Below are 22,256 nucleotides of genomic sequence, written 5' to 3'. Positions count from 1 at the left end.
ATGGTCAAACTCACTCATGCTGGTGTCAAAAATATCAGGAAACTTAAAGGTAGCATTTCACTTCAAAAATTTCAAGTAAACTGAAATAACTGAGTAATAGGATTTTATCTTTGAATTTTCCATAAGTGTTTTCAGGTACATATTTTTCCTGAAATGGAAGTCTAACGGAACAAACATAGTCACAAGCAACTTTGAAAAGATGTAGTTTCATTAGCAGGTGATTTACTACAGCAGAATGTGTTAGATCCAGCAGTAAAAGCAAATTAATTGAACCAAAAATACTTCAGGAAGAAGCAATCCGAGTTATCAGGTATAAGCAATCAAAAAAGATTAATACAGTGATACTCATGACCTCTTCCCATAAATAACTATCAAGAAAACTCTTCTCTCTTCAGAAAATTAACAATTCATGTGAGTCTCAGAAATTTTAATTAGTACTAATTTAGCTGATTGTACACTTCGATAAGATGTACATAAAACAGTTTCAGACTTCAGGGGAAACAGACAGCTACATAGACCAATTACCAAATTTTTGAAAGACCTGGATGTAAGAAGTTAATTAGAGAATCCCAGGCAATAAAGGGATTCCAGGTGAAGAAGCTGGTGTCTCTGCGGACAGGAGCCAAGCAAACATTTGAAAGAGGATGTGGGACAGCAGGAGAGGAGCAGACCCTCTCCTCTGCAACCCTCTGCTTCCCAGCTCCACAAGCAGCAAGGACCAGCTCAGCTTAACTGAACTAAGCACAGGGACAATAACTCATTGGGACGTCTTTCTGAGGAAATCTTTTTGTAATCTGATAGAACATATTCTGTACAGCTGAAAGGTTTTTGGAGGCTGAGAGCCACTTGGCAGTAATTTTGCTGGGAAAGAGATGCTCAGGAATGAGGCAGTTGTTGGTCAAAGGCACAGACTGACCAGAGCAGCCTTGTCACGGCCCTTTCCTGGACCATGAGTGGCAAATGAGAACTCTTAAACCCCATCGTTCAGGCCAGGACATAACTGTCCATTTCCCATGCTCAACTTCACTGCACCACCACCACTCAACATAAAGGCCCTTCAACAATAGATAGATCTTTGTTTTCTTTGTTTTGTTCCATTCTCCATCAAAACCTCTGAAAGACGTGTTTCATCTTGCTTTGAAGTAGATATTTTTAATGAACTGCTTACCAGCCAAGTCTAATTGTGAAGCATAACTACAACTCGGGAAAAAAAAAAAATCACTCAAAACTGCTATGTAGATGGGAAATGACTGCAAGCCAAAAGTTGCAAGGGTGGGTAAATGTAAAAGTCCTTTTAAAAAGGGCTTCTGATGTCAGTGAATCTGTAATTCCTTCTTTTTAGTGCGTGTCCTTGTTCATGATGAAACTGCTTAGCATTGACCAGTCAAAAGCAGTTTTGTTTTCTATCCAAATGGCCAAAGACCTGTCTGGGCCGCAATTATGAACCGGTGTCATAATGACACGAAAACATAATGTTACAGTTGTAACAAAAGCAAATCTAAGGGATTGCAGGGTTTTAATATTTCAATAAGGTTAAAGCAGGAGTGTTAAATTATTTAAGTTCTGGAATAAGATATAAGCACTAGAGCAATATTGCATCCATACTCATGTATCTTTTCATGTGTAGAGGTGATATATGTGATAAATTGCAGGAGTGCAAGGCAAATTAATTTATTATGCACTTTGATCACAATACCCTCTCCTGGCCTACTAATCCATCTCCCAGCAGACTTGCTCTAACATCCCAAATCACGGAACACTTTCATTGCTGCCATTAACAACTATGTTTCATAGTCTACCTCTTTTTCTGCTTACAGTCGTGGAAGTTTTCCTCCTTGAAAAAATAATAAATAGAAGTTACAGAAAAGCATACTGATGAAACCTTTATGTCCTCCACTCCTCCGTATAATATAACTACATAACAGACTTAAAAAGAGAAAACATCTTCAAATACTGACAGCTGGGTGAGATGCTGTGATGCCTGCATGTTTCTGGTGACAGGGGTAAAAAATGAATAAAGAACAGATGCATAGCTCTCCAACTACGATGATTTCATACTGCCAATAAAGAAATAATATATATCTAACTCCTGGAAAAGCACTAATAGTTAAACTTAATCTACAAATGTGCTCACAATGTGGCATTTTAAGATTATAGACTATTATGCAATTAAAATGTTAATTAATAATATGTATCACTGCCAGATGAAAAGTGATGAAACCAAAAATGTTTGCCAAGCTTATTGTAAAGAAAACCTGTTACTACCACAAAACCCCACTCACTGCTAACTACCAGATCTTTATACCCCATCTCAAAAGGCAGCCACAGGATAGGGCAACCACAGGAGCTGCTGGAGCAGCAAGGCACTGGTCCCGTCCCAGGGAGGGTCATCAGCATCCCCTCACTGCTGGGCCCCAGGCATAACACAGAAGTGCTGCCGGAGAGGAGAATATTTACCCCTCTGCCCACCAGGCTGGCAAACGGCTGTAAATCCCAATTATGATCCATCATAAAGCTGAACAAACTATAAACTCTTGGGTGTTATTTACCAGAAGATCACCAAGTGGATTGATTTTATGGATTTGAAGCTTCTGAATCTTACCACACATACAGAAGCATATAATGCCTGAAATCCTCATGAAAAATACCCATATGAATGCGGGGAATGTAAAGTGGGAAATTAGTTATCTTACAGTAAAGGTACGGATGTGTATACATACAAGAATTACCTTCCACCAATTTACCATGGCTTTGTTTATGGCATTAATTGCACTTACCCAAATATTAAATATTGACAGAAACAGCCATGGCAAACTTAATGACACTCTGGACATTTTCTCCACTTGAGTCAATATATATAAACTTTAGAATTTGTTACAGGAACCATAATTCGAAATGTAATAAATGTAAAAATGTTTCTAGATAAGAAAGGCAGGATAATTAATGTTGTTCTCATGTTTCATACATTTATCCTTTATGATTTTAAGTGCCTCATTTAGAAAACACAATCTTTGTAAGCATCAAGGTCTGCCTAACTGTGGCCACCAGAGCATAGAAAGTAAAAAAACCTCAAAACATTAGAAGAGGATATCTTCTTTCTTTGGGGTGGAGTTAGGCAGGTAAGAATACAAATAAAGATGCAGGGAGCTTAACAAATATTTCCAAACCATGGAGTGATACTTCTGCAGGTTTTCACTGACAGGAAGAAAAAATAAGCTGATCACAAGTACTTATAAACTAAAGAGAATGAGAGAAGCCCTGTGCCTCTGGTGACACCTTTGCCTCCCCCAGGTCAGCTGGGTCTTTGCCTTGCAGTGGCAGGGGACAAGTACAATGTCCCTCTCCCCCCCACCAGGTCCACAGCTCACCATCACCACTGTGCCCCAAGGACAGACAACATTATACTGTCCCGGGATGTGCATGAACCAGAAACACAGAAAATTAGTGTGTGCTGAGCTTCCTGCATTGCAGCAACATTGCTGCTGCTGCCCTGGCCAGGGCAGCTATGGACACATCTTGCTCCTGGAGCTGCAATCAGATGTCTTTACTGTTAGGGAAGCTGCAGAAATTCTCTGTGGGGGGAAGAAAATGTCTGAAGGCGGCAGCAATATTCATTTCCCCTGGCCAATAAAACACAGGAATTTTCTACTGCCACTTACAATGCTATTGCTGCTGCCACTTCAGCCCACGACAAGCCATGGTCCTGGGAGAAGCATCTCGTTCCAGACTGGCACTTGCACTATGAGGAAAGATACTCTCAGCAATAGAAAAACTCAAAACATTCCAGTCTTCATCCAGACCCAGCAGAAATACAGCCAAACCCCAAACCCTTGCAACTGTTTGAATAACTGACTGCAAGAGCTGCACAGATGATGGAAAACATTTAGAAACATTTAGCACTTAGTTATCCATGAGAGTGACTAAGACCTTGCTGCTTTGAGCATCCCCACCACGGACTATTTTGAGAAGATGAGAAATAAGGGAAAAGCGAAGGACAGTGTTCTGTGAAGAAAATGAGTACAGAATCCAGCTCTGTACACTAAAAATGGGTCTCTGCACTATAGGCTGAGGTGGCATACACAGAGGCTTGTGCACAACTATCCTGCACCACTGAGAACAAAAAGGTGAGACACGTCTGGCCACACACGTATCCACATATGCTCAGTTTTGGAAGATGATACATTGCCACCTTCTTCCATCCTTCTCAAGGAGTAATGAAAGGAAATATACAAAATAATAGCAGCCATAAATAAGGAGGCTTTGCAGCAGAACAGAATTAAGGCTCCTTTTCTTATAGCATCTTCCCAAAACTTCCCATTACAGAAGAGGGAGATGCTTCAGACAAAAGAGGCTGTCCAAAACAGGGTGAATTATTTACTGAGAAATAGTTATATTACAGATGTCAAAGTACTCAGAGCATCAGGGAAAGATAGAAAATCTTCATCCTTTTCCTGTTACAAGAGGTAGATTTTTGTTCTTTTTGACATTTAGATGACATGGTAAAAGAAATGAGAGATAGGCAGTGATATAATCCAGCATAAAACCTCATGGCTTTATGTTTAAAAAGTTAAAAAGAAATAAAAAATTAGCACCTTTGCCTCATGGCTTAGTGTCCTGAAAATGTTAAGCAGTTTTTTTTATGGGATAGCATCATTATCTTCTGCAGATACAATTCATGGGATGTTTCTCCAAACTACATCAGAAATGAAGTACTTGTTCATTCACAGTATCCGGTAGCTGCCTCCATAATTTATGGGTAACATCCTATGTAAATCATTGCAAAAAATGACAGATCTCAGGGGTTGTTTGTTGTTTAATCTCAGTTTGTCATGATTCAAAAAGAATTATGTGAAAATACAAGGAAAGTAATCCATAATGGTAAGAAAAGATTCTTAGACTTCCTTAGTTGTTTTCTAAGAAACATAAATAATCAGCTCTTTGTCAGCTATGAAATGAATCTACATTTTCTATTCCACATGAAGGGCCATCAAAACCAGTCCTAAGTGTTTTACACCCCATTCTATTTCTGCTGGCAGGAAGTCAGGGCTTTGCAAGATCTGACAGCTACAGATCATCCACAGAGCTGGGTAACTACATGAAAAGACATCACGCAGAACTAGGCTGGTACTTTTACAGAAATCACAAGGCTTTGGAAAGAAGCTTGTGCTTTGTGCTGCTGCAAAGCAGTCCTTGGTCTTTACGCTGTGCTGCTGCCAGGCTGTGCTGTCAGCTCCCCGTATGCTAAACGAGCAGCTTGCTGGTTGAATTGGGCTTTCTCCCCAGGAAAGGAAAAATTCTGACAAACTCAACAAGTCAGTGGAAGACTGAGATTCAAGTTCTTCATCTGAATCACCTTCCAGGGCAACACTCAAACCACCACACCACTGATCATGTTGTTGAAAAGATCGCAAGCTCGCTTTCATTCTGTTTTGCCAGAATTTGGATCCTACCAAAACTGCTAAGTATGTTCCTACCAGAAAGTTTTTTGACAAGTCTATATTTCACTAAAGGCCTCTGCCACATAATTCTTAACTAATTTACCATAATTGCTCTTACTTAAAATCTGATACAGTCATTTATGAATCCCACCACACACACCATGAACTTGTCATGCAAAAGGCACAAGTAGATACAGTTTAAATAGCTGCTGGATTCAATGATTAATATTAGAGCACACAGACACAGCTTCACTGCTGATAGACAACCACATTTTCTTCAGAAAAGGAGAACAGTGGTGCTTTGCAGAGCAGAGTTTAAATAAAAATGACAAAAGCAGACGCTATCACTTCGATAAAGAAAAACATTTCTAATACTGAGCCTCAGAAAAACACTAGAAGTATCTCTCAAAATAACATGATATTCCAGTCTGTGTTTCCTCAAGGACAGCAAAATAACTGCTACAGACATGAAGGAGTGTCAGTCTCTGACATGGATAACCCTCACCTTGACAAGTGAAATTGGCTCATTAAATTAGCAAAGATCTCAAGACGACTGAAAGGTCAGCAAAACACCTCAACAGCACTGCAAACATGAGTTTGTCAAAGCTTTGCTTTCCCTTCCTGAGGGGCCCTGTTGCTTTCGGAAAGGATGAAGAGAGGCCTCGAGCAGTGCTCTGCTGTGGCACAGCCTTGGCCTCCTCCAAAGGCAGAGAGAGAGAAGCCACAGTTCAAGCCTTATATTCAAATGCAGCAGCAGAATGGCAGAAAATCCATGCCTGCTGCACCACCCTGAGAGTTCGCAAGTCGTGGTTCAGCTTTCAAGCAAAACCACTCAAAGGATGCCCTTCCTGGAGGTTAAACTTTGCAACAGGGTATTTTAAAAATACCCATCCTTTGTTAAAAATCTCTTTTTCACATGCATTTAATGCTCAATGACTAGAATCTGCCACCATCACCTGAGAGCCCCCACCTGCTCCGAGCAGAGCTGTGCGCGCAGCTTTAGTGGCAGGGAGTTTAGCACTGCCTCTCCCGTCTCTCCACTTTTTGGCAGGGGTAGGCCATTCAGCCTTCCATAAAATGCTACATTAACCATGGAGACTGTGAGAAGACCATATTTTTTTTTTTTTGCCTTCTCATAGCAAGAGAGAAAAAATCCTGATGTCCCATCTCTGCTCTCCTGATTACCTTCTTATTTATTCAAACTGGAAAACTGAAGAGGTATGGGGAGTTATTCTCCCTACCAGCAATATCTTAACACCACAGCTTTACTTTTAGGAGAAAGAAGATGAAGGGCCAACCCCTACAGCAGAACAGCTTCTGCTTAGAGATACTCTGATTTGAATCTATTTAAGGAAAGAAGTGGTACCTTCTCTAGACTTTCTTTGCTCATTTAATCTGGCCTTTTACTTGCTTTTCTTTTAGCGTTTAGAAATATGACAAATTGTTTCAGGTTTGTTTTCTTTTTTTCTTTTCCAGTTAGTAAGAAAAATGATCAAATCGTTCTAAACTAATTTCAAAATGTAAATAAAGCACCAAACCAACACTTGATATCTTGCTTTGGCTGTCAAATAAAAAAATCCAATTATTTACACTGCTTTAGTCACACAAGAAATGAAACACTGCTTTGCAAAATGCAGAGTGTTACCCTGTATTCCTTTAGCCTACCAAAATAAACCAACAACTGTCACAATAGAAAAGGAAATTTTCTACAATTCCTCAAGCACATAAAAGCTTAGAACCCCAAGAGGTTAAAATTAGGAATTTTTATATTAATTCAGCAGTACAGGTGGAATGAAGTCCTAGTTTGATTCTCAAGGCCTAACAGGATCCTCTGGGTACCCCCTGCAAGCCCAGCAGCAGACAGCAGCTGAAGCTCAGTCACCTTTTAATTGCATGAGAGGAAAGGGATCCTGTGGAAAAGGATCCCTTGCCAGAGCTCCCCAGTCCAACCAGGTGGCCCTGATATGAGCTGGACACAGGATTCCTGCTATCCCACTACAACAGCAGGAAATCCTTCCAGGAAATGTAATACTGGTAAACAGCTATATAACCTCTGAGCTCCTGTGTTGCCAAAACAGAGGTAAATAACGTAAAAGACCTTTCCCCATGTTGGAAGTTTTCTAGGTTCCAGAGAGCAACAAGCAAAACTTCTGAAGTTGGCTTGAAACTCAACAGCAGTAGCCAAAAAAGGGGCATTAGTGAGGAAGGACACGCAGAACCTTAACAGCATCCTGGCCCTGCCAAGTCCCCACCACGCCTCTGGCTGGACCAAACAAGACATCGTTCACAGGTGCCTGTCCAGCTGGGAGCCCCCAGAGCACAGTGCTCTTTCCCCAGAGTAACCTGTGCCTTTAGAAGCAATCAAGAGATTAAGTTTCTTCCATTTGCAGCAGATTAAATAGTCTGAATCTTTTTTCCCCTATCCAAAAAAAATGACACGATTTATCTTGCCAAAAGTTTTTATGCTGCTGGAGCTGGCATGCAAGTGTATCGAGATAACAGTGTGCAGTTAAAAAGATTTGCAAGTCAGACATTACAAAAAATAGGCTCTGAGTTACGCAGAAACAGTGTTACGCTGCCTGTGGAAGACTGGAAATATCACGTGCAGTTAAAAAGATTTGCAAGTCAGACACATTACAAAAAATGGGCTCTGAGTTATGCAGAATCAGTGTTACGCTGCCTGTGGAAGATTGGAAATATCATACAAAACTCTGGCAGGAAGCGTAGCCTTCCAGTGAGAAACACATTTAAAGCAGAAGCCTTTTTGTCCAAAGACAAGCCCGATCTTCTCATCTCTTAAAGGAAGCAATTAAGTAAGAAGTGGAAAGTTCCACATTTGAAGTGAACGCCGTGCTGCCTGCGTGTGCTGAGCCTGTGGTTCAGCTGAGAACGTGGGCACAGAGGAGAAAATTCAGTACAACAGTACAACTTGTTTGTCAATTGAGTAACGGTAAGTGAACGTGAAGGCTCTTTACACCTCACAGCTGGGGCAGTCTGATAGATTATAGCTTAACCACCATGAAAGTCTAAGCCAGCGTGAAGTTGGCTTACACTAAAGCACTTGATTTCATGAAAAAAGGGAGCTGAGAGCCTCCATGATCCATCACCCAGCTCACAGCAACGCTTGTCCTCGCATGGCAAGCCAAGCCAAGGATGGAGCACTAGGGACAGGGTGCTTGCTCTGGGTACCAGCCAGGAGGGCAGCATCTGGCAGCCACCAGCCTGACTTAAAGAGGATACATGAGGCACAGAATAACAAAAGTTCTCTTATTTGCACCTCAGCTGACCTACATGTGCCCATGACTGGGATCTGTTTCCTCAAATGATCTATTCCACTGCTGGATGCTAAGTACAGACAGCACAGGGGGATGAACCATCCCTTTGTTGGCATAAAGAAAAAGACTCAACTAGAAAGCCAGGTGTTGGTTGGGTGCCCTGTAAAACTATGCTCTTTATAGCAAATATTGATGTTCTGAGATCTGTATGTGCTATCAGCATATGGAATAATCCTTCCTGACAAAGGCATATTTGAATTTTGTTCATCTCTTTGCTTGATTCCTATGTGACATCTGGATATTAAAGCATTTCCTCAAAAGCAGACTGGACACAGCTTACAGCAGGACCTCTGAACCTTTAGGTACCAATTCATACAACACACATATTATACAGAGGAAATTATTTTGCTATCGTTATGTTTAAAAGCAGGTTTGCATTTTAAACTCTGTATGAATTTCCCCTAACAGGCTTTGATTGATAGATTCTGTCAGGACTAAGGGATAATCTCTTCTCACCTGTTAAGGAGCACAGCCCCTCAGATGCAGAGAGCAGCATACTAGAGACATACAATCCTCCTCACGACTTCAGTATAAACGTGATACTGCTTGTAATTTGTTTCCATCTCTAGACACTATAAATTACAACTTGTCCTTTGATAGACTAGAAAAAAAAAATGTAAGAACATAAGCAAATAATTCAATTTACATAAGAGCAGGTTTAGGGGGGACTTGCAGAGCCTGAACCTCAAAGGAGTACGAGTGGTATAAAAGAATGGCTTGATACCACACTGCTCATAGAAGGTACGTCATAACAAAACACTGCGCCAATTCAAATAAAATCTAAAAAGTCAAGGAACTGTTTCAACAAGGGAAACCATCAAATGATACATACAGAAAGCTGAAATCCCTTTCCCTTTAATTTGCACCTATTTTTATCACCAGCATTTGTTTCTTTTCAGAAGTGGTCCTGCTCAGTCAAGAATTTGTTTTCCAGAGACTGCATCACCTGGTCTGACCAACACACTTTTGTCTCTGGTAACCTGACCATCTTAAAATGTCTTGAGTACAGTACAGCATCAAAACAGGGAGAAACTTTGGGGGTATGAAGGGTGAAGGTCCAGTTCCAGTACAAATACACAAAATCAAAGCATAAGGGCAGAGATGGGAAACAGAAAACCCCTAGAAACAACTCTGATGGTATATTGCCCTACGTACAGTCTGCTGCAGAGACAGGCACAAACTACCTGGGAAATTTTTCCCATTGGAAAATTCTAATCAACATAAATAATTCTTCCTATAGGTGAAAAAACTTATAATTTATATTTTCCCCAGTTTTTGTCAGAAAACTCTTAAAATATGATGTCATTATCAGCAAGTGGAAAGTGTATTTTAAGTTTTCAAATCTTTTGATGAAATAGCTCCTTTCTGATTCTTTCCAAATAACAATGTGTGAAACTATTGATTTCAGAAAAGCGTGGGTGGTGTTCTAATTGGGATGAAATCAAGTGGCATTTTGTTGCTCGAACACCAGATCAAGGTGCATTGACTTCAAGAGGAGTTGGTTCAGAGCACGTTTTTCTAAAAGGGAGAACCACAAGAGCTTATATAAAGGAAGATTAAAAAAATAAAAAAGGAAGGGAGACAGATTTAGAAATAGAGTAAGCAGTGGAGGAAAAAAAAAGATTGAGATGGAGTAAAAACCTAGAGAAGACAGCAGGTAACCTGGCTACACCACAGTCCTTCCACTAAATTACAGCCTCTGTGTCTGGTGCTCTCCTAAGGGTGGTTTGGGAGGGATGGAAATACGATGTGCAAATGTGCACAGGATGCTCATAGTCCACAGCCTGCTCCCAGTCAGGGCATGTTAAATTTCCCTTCTCAACAGCTGTGTTTCAGCTTTTCCTCACACGATCCTTTGAGTGGGGGACTCGGCAGAGCCCCACACTTACCTTTTAGGACTCAAAAGAGTCCAACCAGGCTCATAAAGAAATTTCAGTATCTTGCGCTTGTGCTTGTTAAATATCTAATAACTGCAGTCAACTCAGTCAATTCAGTGTGTTATCACCAGCAGGAGACCAGCATTAAACAATTACCAATTCAGTCCTCAGGGAAAAGGGAAATGCAAAACATTTCCAACCAAGAGACTGAGGAAGATACATTCCACCTCAACATGATTCACTTCAGTACCGTGCCCGGCAGCTCTTCTGACTCCTGGGGTGCTGTGACCAATAGGGTATGCATGCTGGAATATCACTCATGGTCCTCTCTACTTTTCCCTACCTATGAGTCCCAGCCCTCTCCTCCGCTGTGGGTGCAGATGGGTGTTAATAGGTAGAGGGAAGGTCCTGCCACTCAGTAGCTCTGGGAAAGGTAGGAGCTCCCACGGACACATCTCCACGTAGCAGGGGTCACTGTGCATTACCCTAACACCTTAATATTTCAGTAAGAGGAAAAGATGGCAAGGAAGGGGAAAGAAGTATCACCTTGCTCTTAGGCATTAAATAATCTCATTTAAGGACTGCTATCACTTGTGTTTTGGCCTCGTTAATTTTCTCTTCCAAAGTTCACATTCAGACACTCGCTGGCTTTTGTCTATTGCTGTCATCAAGACATTTGCATGCACTAATCCATGACAAATGGTTTCATTTGATGCACATCTGATTTCCTTGCCTGCCAAGTAGAAAGAGATAATAGAAATACCAAGAGAAACAAAATTAGAACTCAAGGAGTCATCTATTTGTTGGAGAAACTCAAAATCAAGTTAAGATAAACACCACCCAGGCAGCTGACTTTCTTATTTTGTTCAACAAGGAATATCGAGGCAGAAACAAGAAATGCATAAAGACATCAAGCTACTTTTTTTTCCCCCTTTAAATTACAGTTTCAACTTACGAGACTGATTCCTCAAAAAAAAATCCTCAGAATTCTCCACTCAGTTCTGACTTTAACATCAAAATATGAATTAGGCTGCTGTTAAAAAGCTTCTGAATGTAAAATTAGCTGATCTTCAAACATATAATAGAGAATATAGAAATTACTACATCACAGAAATACAATATAATTATATTAATACAATATATAGTTATTACAGAAAATATTTATCTGGTACTATTTTAGTGTCTTATTTTCCTTATCCAAAGCACCTTTAAACAAAATGCAAAATGAAGCCAAGTTTTTCTCTGAAAGGCATTTTCAAAATGCATTGTTCTGAACACTACCTTACTGTTAGTTTCAATGTCATTTGATCTTATTTCTGCTTGAATTTAGGTTTTATTTAAATTCAAGATGACTCAGAATGTGAACATTTACTTCTCACTAGGTTTGTATAGGCAAATATATATAATACAGGTACTTCTCCATCCTTGAATCTGTGTAAAGTTACACCTGCGTTATTGATCATTTCTGGGCAGTGTAAAAGGTGCTAAACAAGAGGTTCCCTTCATTTATTCATGTTCTTTTAAAAAATAAACATATAAATCAATGAAACCAATTTTCCAAATAAACTATCTTTGCTTGCTCCCAACCACTTAATTAAACACAATTAACTCTAGTTTGTTTTGGCAGCCAATTAATGTCATGATCAAATATAAATAGACTCTGCAAGAAAAGATTATAATTAATAAATCCTTAACAATACAGTAAAATTACACTGAAGCTTTGCTTGCCAGAAATATTTAGCAACATTTTTGAAGAACATTAATGAGGACACTAAAAAAAAGATAATGAACTTTTATCAGAGTGTGTGCAGTTAACATCCTGAGGCTCCTGCCTGCACTCAGGCTGATCTGTAGAGCCTCTTGGCTGCTGAGTTTATTTACAGCATAGAAAATTACAAATTCAAGTTCCTCACTTTCCAATAAACATACATGTATGTTGATAGGTGTTTTCTGACCAAGTTCTCCATGAATATAACTTTCACTTGCACACACGTTAACTGCAGAAGTGACTTTTGCTCCTTGTGTTTAGTAGATTCACAATGAAGGCTCTTGTTTCAGATTAGTCATCTACAGAAAAAGTGAATCAAATAGTTTTGGATCACGTGTGAGGACAGATTAAATGCATATTTTGATCTGAACCAGCAGCTCCCCTAATAAGGGACAAGGATCACCATTTAAGCTGCTTTTTAATTGCCTATTAATTTCGTGAGACATAAGGTGCATGAGACACAAATAAAACTTTACAGCTCATAGTAGAAATATTCATGCAGTTTTAAAAAGCAGCCAGCACACGTGGCTGTTGGGGAGAGCTGCTAGTGTAGAGCAGACTACTCCCAGGTTACCTGTAGCTGAGGAAGAGGTACCACAAAGAGAGCACCCTGACAGAAGGAAACTCAGGCATCTCAGAGAGCAGATTGCCTGTATCTTCCACTTCACCTGGTGATTCTCAAGGGATCACTTTCATATCATCCAAAAACTAGTAAGGTCCACCGTTTCTGATGCCAATTCAGTTCCCAAGCAAAGCTGTTCTCTCAAAATAAAATAAGGATTGCAATAGAATACTATGACAGAATTATTGATTATCATACAATAGAAACAGTGATCTTGCACCTGCTGTCACTGAAGTGACCTTTCAAGAAGGGCAGGACTGGTCCCTTCACCCACTGGGAAGGAAAAGGGGAAAGATGTTGTTCTAAAAGGAATACAGATGGCAAGGGACAGATACCAGATAGCAATCTTCTAAATAGAGCATAGAAATATGAGTCACAGATACATGGGGCTTTGCAACTTCATTCAGCTTAATTTACAGCCCCAATTCCCTGTTGTGCATCATTGACTGAGTCGTACAAATTTAGAGTCCAACTGTGCTGCAGTCCTCGTGGTCCCTGCCTAGAGCACAGTGAAAAGAAATCTCCAGCACCACTCCCATGAAAAAAAAAAAAGTTTAGCTAGAGACAACTATTCTGTACAGAGCATCTGGAAATAGCAAAAATGTAGAATCCCACCAGGAAAATAAATCTTGCTCACAGCAAAGGTTGATTTCACAGCAGAGAGGAAAAAGAAAACATTCAAAAGGAAATACAAAGATTATAGGCAGGATAGCATAAAAGAATATTAAACTTAATGGGAGAAAATACATCTACCTTATGAAGAAATGCACTTGGATATTGCCTTTTAAAATATAAATGAGCCTTGGACTAAAGCAGGCTAATCATTAGAGGCAGGTTTCTGATGCTATCAGCAGAAATATTTCATTGCAGAGCGACACAGTTTGCCTCAGGGGTTTATATTTGTAGGTGCCAAATTTTCCTTGGGACCTAACCACCATAGCATGAATTCTCACAGTCTTCAGTACCATGACAGTGAGCGCTACAAATAGTGCAGAGCACTGGAAGGTCCCTTTGTGACTCACCAGGGCCCCAAGGCAGCGCTGGGAGATGGAGGCTCAGCGCACGGGGGTGGGAGGATGCTGGGCCATGGCAGAAGGGGGAACTTTTTGGTCCCTGTTTCCCCAGAGCAGCTTCTGCCACAGAAAGACCAATGTGCTTTGCTCCTGTCTGCATGGCTGCCTGCAGAGGGGCCTGAGGGAGAGCTGCAGGGGCACAGGTGGGTGACAGGAGTGTGGCCAGGAGGAAAGACAGAGCAGGGGGGACCAAACCAGAGCACTGACCACCACTGCAAGAGGCATGTCCTTTCTCTTGACATACTGCTGTTAGCACCTTGCTGTTGCACTTTAGCACAAGGAATGTGACAGGGGTGACTGCAGGAATTTTTTTGCAGAAATCCAGCCACGCTCCCAGCATCTCCTGTGGTCCTGTGCTGGGCACAGCAGCCTGCTCAGTGCCCTGTCACACACCTTAGCTGCGCTGTTCTTCACAGCCCATCGAGCTGCAACACCTGCTCCCCCTCAGCTTGCTTTGTCTCCCTGGATCAGAAGTAACAAGGCGTCACATTCAGCAGCATGACTGGTGACAGCTTTCCTCCACCTGTAACCAAGCTGCGAGCATGGCAGCTACATGCCCTTTCAGGTGAAAAGTGTCTTGCCTTCGGCTCTCCATCTAGCTGCTCCTCGGCAATGCCACCTTCCCTTTGCCCAAGGGACAACAGCCCACTGAAGTAACAGTTTACAGACACCAAGAAAAACCCATAATTAACTCCCCAGCTGCAAACACACCCCATAGCCATGTTGTTTCTCTTTCGAAGGTTTGAGTCTTCAAAACAAACAAAAAAATCAGTGGGCAATACTCCTAATAAATTCTGCTGCTGTAAACAAGTGCCTCACACAAGCACAGCAGGCAATTCATCACTATCACATGGCTCATAATCCTACCTTGTGTTCTTTTGTTACATCAGTTCTCTGCCTACACAAAACACACTCAAACACATTTGTCCACATGCACCCAATATATTTCAGTTTGTCCCAATACCCACATATTTCATATGTGACCAGGAACAAAGTACCTCCAACCTGGATTCCTTTACTTTGCAATTGGTAGTTCCCATGTTCAAGAACAGACCATGAAGGCCAGAGGTATTTTACAGAAAGGTATCAGAGAGAGATGATGTGAGTAGGTTTTTCTGATCATAAACACACCAGGATATGTATGGTGCCTCCTGTGCATTCACTGGTGTAAATAAGATCTGAATCAGGCCTTAAAGGTTACAAATTCTTTCATTTTAATTAACACATCTAGAAACACCAGTTGTCAGCTTTCATGTCCATGATGTGATCTGCTGGATACTGGCTATGTTGTTGCATGGCAATTTGGAAATTGTGTACTGAAGGCAACAGCTTGCATTCACACGGTATGATTAATGGAACACAATTATTGCTAATCATAGAAACTTTATACATTTGTAGATTAACTACCTGGTCCTACACTTGCTGGTAGTCTACCAAGAAGCAAAAACTCTGTTGAATTCATCTTCTGTATCTCAGTTGCTCTTCAAAGTAAAGATATGTATTTTATTTACACTTGCCTGAGGAATTAGATTCAGACCAACACTATTCCCAAACTGTTTTGAACAGAATAGCCACATATATGGGGCATATGAAATAGCAGAGGTTTTGAAATGTGAAAATGTGTTTTCCCCCAAGGCTTTATAGTGGGAAGGCCAAGATCAGAACCAATAAATTTTTTTGCTCACAGACACCGACACATGTTTCTGCAAAATGCTGTCTACTGAGAAACATTGTCAGAGCATCCTTAGGTGGGTATTGCTTATTAGTTCATGCAGAATTGCTTTGAGACTGATTTTCTTCCTCGTAATATGAGGTATAGAGAATCACTTCTTAAGATGATTTTTAATGGGTACATCATTAACTACTGTCACAATAAAAGGTACTTTATGTTTAGTAGACAAACGATTGCAGCCTTGATTCAGTCCATAATTTCTTCCTCTGAACAGGCCTATTTTTAATTACCGTGTTTGCAAATGTCAGCATTGCTACAGTAGGTACATGTTTCTGCTTGTGTCTGCCTCACATCTTTACACTGTGTGCAAGACTAACCTAGCATCCTTGATGTGTAGCTAATTATTCTTGCACGAACTCATGGGTGAATCTAATGTGCTTCCCTGTATTTCTATGCAACACATGGTCAGGGTTGTCTGCTGTGATTCAGTACTAGCTGATGTTCCTCACCAGGAGCAAAACATCCCTCATTTATGGAACAAAGCCAGAAAATTTGCTAAGAATTGCATTATTGAGGAGGAGTGGTTTGTGTTTTTTTTTCTAAAACTTGAACCCTTTGCTTTCTTAATGTCTTGCTGTCTTGCCAAATGCTAGCAACTACTTCCCACCTCTGGGTGGGGTCCATCCTGTCATTCAGATGATCAATGGACTATCACAGGCACTCAGCTAACTCTACAAATCACAACCTGTCCACTTGAATCCTCAGGCCAATTCAACAGCTCTACAACTGTGTGTGTCTTAGAGCCTAAAACGGCCAATGTGGAATTCTTCTCATTACCCCATTTCTTATTAAATCACACAGAAATGACATGCTTGAAAAAAATGGAGATTTGTTTCCACATAAAGTTATTTCCCATGAATGCTTTCATACATCCTTTGCCTAATATTATTTCCATAAAATGAAATACAGTAATAAAAAACCTGTGGAAAGCCATACATATTACCCAAGGGGATTTATACTGCAATGGTGTTCAGCTAGCTTACTCCAAAGGTCTCCTTCGGATCCCAGTGAAGAAGCCTGAAAATGTACCCTGCCCTGCTCACCTGTCAGAGTCAAAAGGAACAGCCATCAACACTCAAGGGTACTTAATGGTCACATTCAAACTTTTCATTGTGTTAATGACACAAGAAAGAATTCAAACAGGTACAGATAATACAGCACCATCCATCTGATATTCAAGCAATACTTACTATGCCCTTACTATCTGTGACCACCTGCCAACATTTCAGAGAAAATAAAGCCACAGTCAGTTACAAGTACTGTCACATAAAGCGGTTTATCACATTTGTTTTCAGGTTCATACCTTCTGCTACGTCTACTGAACATAGTACTGAATTATTATTAAAGTTTCAGAAAAAAGAACAAGCTCAGAAATTTCTGATGATAAACCTTTTCCTATTTTGTCCTTGGTTTCCAGTGTTTCAAAACTGCATTAACTGCAGTAGTACAGGTGGGTATATATTCACCCTGCTAATCCACTGAGTTCAGTTCAAGTTTATATGCTAAATACACTCCATGAAGGTTTTATCTTTCACCTGCACCTTCCTGTGCTCAGTGAGACTCCTCTATTCCTCAAGTATGAGGAGCACAAGATGGGGTAGAACCTGCCTTTTTAATTATCTTGTACCAAAGTAGCCCCATGATGGAGTTGAATAGATCAAAATCTCATATTTTAGAGCATCTTATTATCTAGGAAGATCACAAACGGAAGGAAAAGGTATGCTGAGCGTGCTATTGATTACAGCTATATTTGCCACACTGCAATAAGTTGAAACTTCACATACCAAATATTAAATTACTGAAATTATGCACTGGCTCATCTGCATCTATTTTTTATTCACTTTATTTGGCTGCACATTTTAATCTTACTTACACAGTGACTAACCAAAAGTAAATGACGCATTTCTAATATTATAAATATGAAAAATAGGGTGTGCTCAGGGACTGCAGTTGAATACATTAAAATCACTCAGTTTGCTAGTTAACATATTTCCATCCCTTTTATGTACAACCTTTCACATTCAGTTGGCAGACTGCAAATTCACGGCCTTAAAAAAACCCACCACTCTTGATTTTCTGTTGTGACAGCAGAAATTGTCCAAAAATTCTAACAGTTTCCCTAAAGGACGCTCACTCACTGGTACTTCCCAGGTGCAGCACAATTGGAATCTGAGGTGAACATCATGTCAAATTCCACTCATCTGTCAATGTAGTGGATTATTTCTTGAGAGACTGAAATTGGCTGCCTGGGATCAGAACACCATCAATCTTATTCATGCAGGGTGTGGAAAAGCTGCCTGAAAAAGGCTTGCAAGAGGAAAAGCTTGGCTGTTTCTAAGTAGGTGATGAGGCAGCTGTAAAACCTTCACTCTCTCTGTATCACATCTCTGAGTGAAAGATTTTGTCATTTTTCACATTTCCCCAACACTTGGTATGCATTCAGTGTCTTGTTCTTGCTTCATAAAAAAAGGTGATTTTTCAAACTTAGGCAAATGCAGCAGAGCCCCGAACCTGCCCAGCTCCCATTTTTTCTCATAACGTCCCTTGTTTCAATTGATTTTACAAAACAAGATTACATTTTCCTTTTACCTTTCTGTTTAGCTGGGCTGTTTTTTCCTATTTCCTTCACCAAGGGACAGACTCAAATAACAGCAGCATTACTTACAATTGCACCTAGTAAGTATTTTGTTCATTTCTCTGCAAGTCCCAAATAAGAACATGGCCACTCTGACTTCAAACTCTCAAGCTTCCAGTGCCAGCTAGTAAAGATCACACCATGAGTTAAGCTGATGCTCTAACATAGCTACTGAGAGTCGGTCTATCCACGATTTAGGTCTATTCCTTTACCTTGTGCATATTTTATTACAAGAAAGCAAGACAATGCCAATACCTATGACTTTTGGACACAAAGTAGGTGGGAAAACTGAGTCATTAAGGCTGCTAAAAACCTGCAGTTCAAGACCATCAATCCTTGAAGGTAAGCCATTAGACTAAAAAACATTTAAAATATTAGTTCCACATTAAACAATTCAACACTGCAAGTTAACACTTTCCATCTTTCATTTCTGAAGCTCTTAAAACCTCTCCCACCTTTCTTTGGATCCAAATTAGCAAAGCAACGTTCTTGGCCCATCTAATTTTAACTAGATGATAATACTGTGCTAGAATATGCCAACTCCTCAATTTTTAACATGGCACATATTCTTCAAAGTGCAATTAATAGTTGAAAGAGATACAAGATCCATTTCTATTAATAAAAACACAATAAAATGACTTCTGTGCAGATGTGGATCACAACAGTCAAAGCGAGCTGCATTCTCAACTGCTAGCCTGTGGGGTTTATTCTGACTCTACAGCCATTTAACTCCATTGAAAGACAGTTCCACATCCTCCTCTGGGCTGCACGTTTGCAACCCCATCAATTTTCAGAGGTCAGCTTGAGAACTTTAGAATAACTGTATGTCTCATTTACACTAAAGCAAACACCCGACCTCCAGTAAACAGTAGAGACTATGGAGGAGATTTGGTGCCAGTATTTAAAGTATAGAGACCTGTGTCCAGTTTGGGTCAGATAACTGCAAAGTTATCCAAACCTGTGCTGTCATAACATCTTTCCGAGTTATAAATCCACTCCAGAACTGTGTGAAATGGGGAGAAGGGGAGATAGAAATAAGGACAGAAACTAAACTGTTATCCAAAATGGGATTCCTGTGTTGGGAAGTTGTTAGGAGATGACATTAAAGGATGAATATTCCAACGTCTAATTGGCAAACCACAACACATGTTAGACCGACCAAAAAAAGATGCTGTGCAATAGGAAGGCAAGCAACTCAAAAGCTAAATGATAAGATGGATTTTATGATTATTCAATCACTTATCAAGACAGACATGAGCACAGGCAGAGAGTGTGCAACCTTAGAGCATCCCACAGCTGATCTCAGTCCTACCTGGTCTGTGCAGGTGATGCTGCTGGAAAGTGTGATGGAGGGACCCCTGACAGAGCAGCATTGCACAGGCACTTATCCACAAATACAGGACCCAGGACATTGCAGAGACCACTGCCATTCTCTAAACAAAATATTAGACAGACATTATTATCCATTGCCTCACAGCACACAGAATAATCAGCTTCCATTACAACAGTATTTAATTATTTTTTTAAAACTCTTTTTGCTAAATGTCTTCTGTTGCCTAGTACTCCCCCCCCTGCAGGATGCTATTGTCATACAACAAAGGTCATGTCCAAAAAGGATAGTTGAGGTAACAAGATATCAACACAGGAGCCTGGAAAACTTTAATAATTCACAGGTAAAAATGAAAATGTAATGATCTGAATACTAAGGAAAACCAAAGCCAGTATAAACAGAAGGTTGGAAAATATTCCCACACTGGTCCATCACTGAATTTACAAGGGAGTTAAAAAAAAAATCACCCTGCCAGCTCAAAAAACGTGATGCCGAGACAGTATCAAAACTACTTTAAACACAATACAGACAGGCATACAACATCCTCAGATATCTGAGATGCATTTCAAAAATACTCCATCCCCAAGACTGGAAGGCTAATACTGACCCAGAAGGTAAGTTTATTGTTTTTGACTTTTGCAAGCATTAATTTTTAATCACGATATGTCTGCTAAACAAAGTAATTGTTTCTCAGAATTATGTTCTAACCCCGAGATGAAATCAGCTTCCTTTTGTTCGACCTGTGCATGCAGAGGGACTGGAGTATGGCCAGACTGAATTTCTGATCTATTCTATAGAAGATTTGATCTTTTCACAAAACAGATTGCAATAGGAATCTTTTTAAAATTTTGACACAAAGGGAAAGAGCAATTTCTTTGTCTCCCAGTGCTGGCATGCTTGGCCATCCAATGTAGACAACTGTGATTTTTCAGGCTTGTATTCATTATTGTACTAACTGGGTAAATTTCCCTCTGAGTTTTTAACTTGAACAGTTCTTTCTCAATTCCTGCAAGGACTGGAAGGTTTTGCAAAGCTCAGCTACGCTACACATTGTCCAGTTCCCTTAACAACACCTTCTGCTGCATTTCATATTGCCAAATTAATCAAACTTCAGGCACTTTCCTTATTCAGCCAATGACCTGATGCAGTTTTCTATCTAATAATCCAATCAGCTGAACATCATTTTCATAGAGCAAGAAAGACTTGGAAAGATTAAATCTCACATAGAAAAATATCATCTTTAAATAAAAAATAAAAAGTCTGTATGCGATACATCAGTGGGATTCCTGCAGTAGGAAAATTAACAATTTTAATTAAAATAATTTTATTAAAATAATACGCATATAATATTAAAATATATGCATATAAAATATTTTTTGCCTGTGATTTTAAAGAAGCAGACAATCTCTGGGAAGCTTTAAGTCTAATTGGCTGAGAAGAACCACATAAACTGACAAGTATAATTCATAGAAAATACCAAAACATTACTTTAATCAGCATGAAGTTCTGCCTTTCTCTGTACTGTTAAATGCACTGCTTAGCATATAATTTATTTCCTTTCCAACTGTTTACTTTGCAGCATACAGTGCACTTTTTCTCCTCTCTTTTTAGACCTATTTATCTTGCAAAATATATTCAAACCCTTCGGATCAGGGAGCTCCCAGCAGGCTTCCCGTGTCTTCAGGAATTAATGCCTTCTTGTCATATTTGGTGCTCCCATGCTTTTTATACAATAAGGTAAGAGGGAAAGGTGACTCTCACAGAGGGATATTTCAGGTATTCAGGTTATTTAAACTGATCTTTAAAAAATCCTAGCCAAACAGCCAAGCAAAGCCAAACTTCTACAGCCTGCTAAATGCTCCTGTGTCTTTCCTCGGGCATTGTATTCTTAACCACATGGACAGCAGACTTACTTTAACCCACTCAGGCTTTATTATTAACTCTATTTTTTTTTTTAACAAAAACCTCTCGCAAACTACACTATTTCAAACTACTTTTGCTCAAAACCCAGGATTTCTTCTAAACATTTCTTCATGCACTTTTTTTTCCTCAGGAAACTGCTGTCACATACACTCTTTTACACACAGATCATCCTATCATTAGTAAAGAAACACAGCAGCGAGTATTACTCCAGCTATGATCTGACTAGTGCCAGATCTGCTTTCTGAATCTTAAATCCTAAAGAAGCTCCTTACCTGAGTAATCCAACCAAGAGCAGAGTACTCTATTAGTGTTCATTGGAAAGATCTAACACTTCTTTAAATCCATCTGTATCACAATAAGGGATTTTTTTTTAATAGCTTCCCAATAATCTTCTTTATCAGGATTAAAAGAAGAAAAAAAATCTTTCATTACAAATCCTGTTTCCAGAGTAAAGAAGACATCTGAGCTCTCAGATTCCACCGTCAGAAAAGTGGCCAAGGTTTGAATGGTGGAAACCTTCTCA

General features: G+C 39.9%; 1 protein-coding gene across 1 annotated transcript in view; it reads right to left on the bottom strand.

The window, feature by feature from the left end:
* The window catches only part of FAM19A1 (family with sequence similarity 19 (chemokine (C-C motif)-like), member A1), a 218,659-nt gene extending 196,642 nt beyond the window's left edge, over nucleotides 1–22,017 (bottom strand). The window contains exons 1-2 of the mRNA XM_010073149.1: nucleotides 22,006–22,017; nucleotides 19,793–19,913 (exon numbers count right to left, since the gene is read on the bottom strand). Coding sequence (XP_010071451.1) covers nucleotides 19,793–19,910 — 118 coding nt within the window. The 5' untranslated portion in view covers nucleotides 19,911–19,913; nucleotides 22,006–22,017. The remainder of the gene's footprint in view (nucleotides 1–19,792; nucleotides 19,914–22,005) is intronic.
* Between the last annotated feature and the right edge of the window lie 239 nt (nucleotides 22,018–22,256).

The sequence above is a fragment of the Pterocles gutturalis genome, unplaced genomic scaffold (genome assembly GCF_000699245.1).
Source record: "Pterocles gutturalis isolate BGI_N339 unplaced genomic scaffold, ASM69924v1 scaffold2827, whole genome shotgun sequence".
NCBI classification, from domain to species: Eukaryota; Metazoa; Chordata; class Aves; order Pterocliformes; family Pteroclidae; genus Pterocles; species Pterocles gutturalis.
The sequence above is the reverse complement of the archived record's forward strand: the minus strand, read 5'-3'. Positions and strand labels throughout refer to the sequence as shown.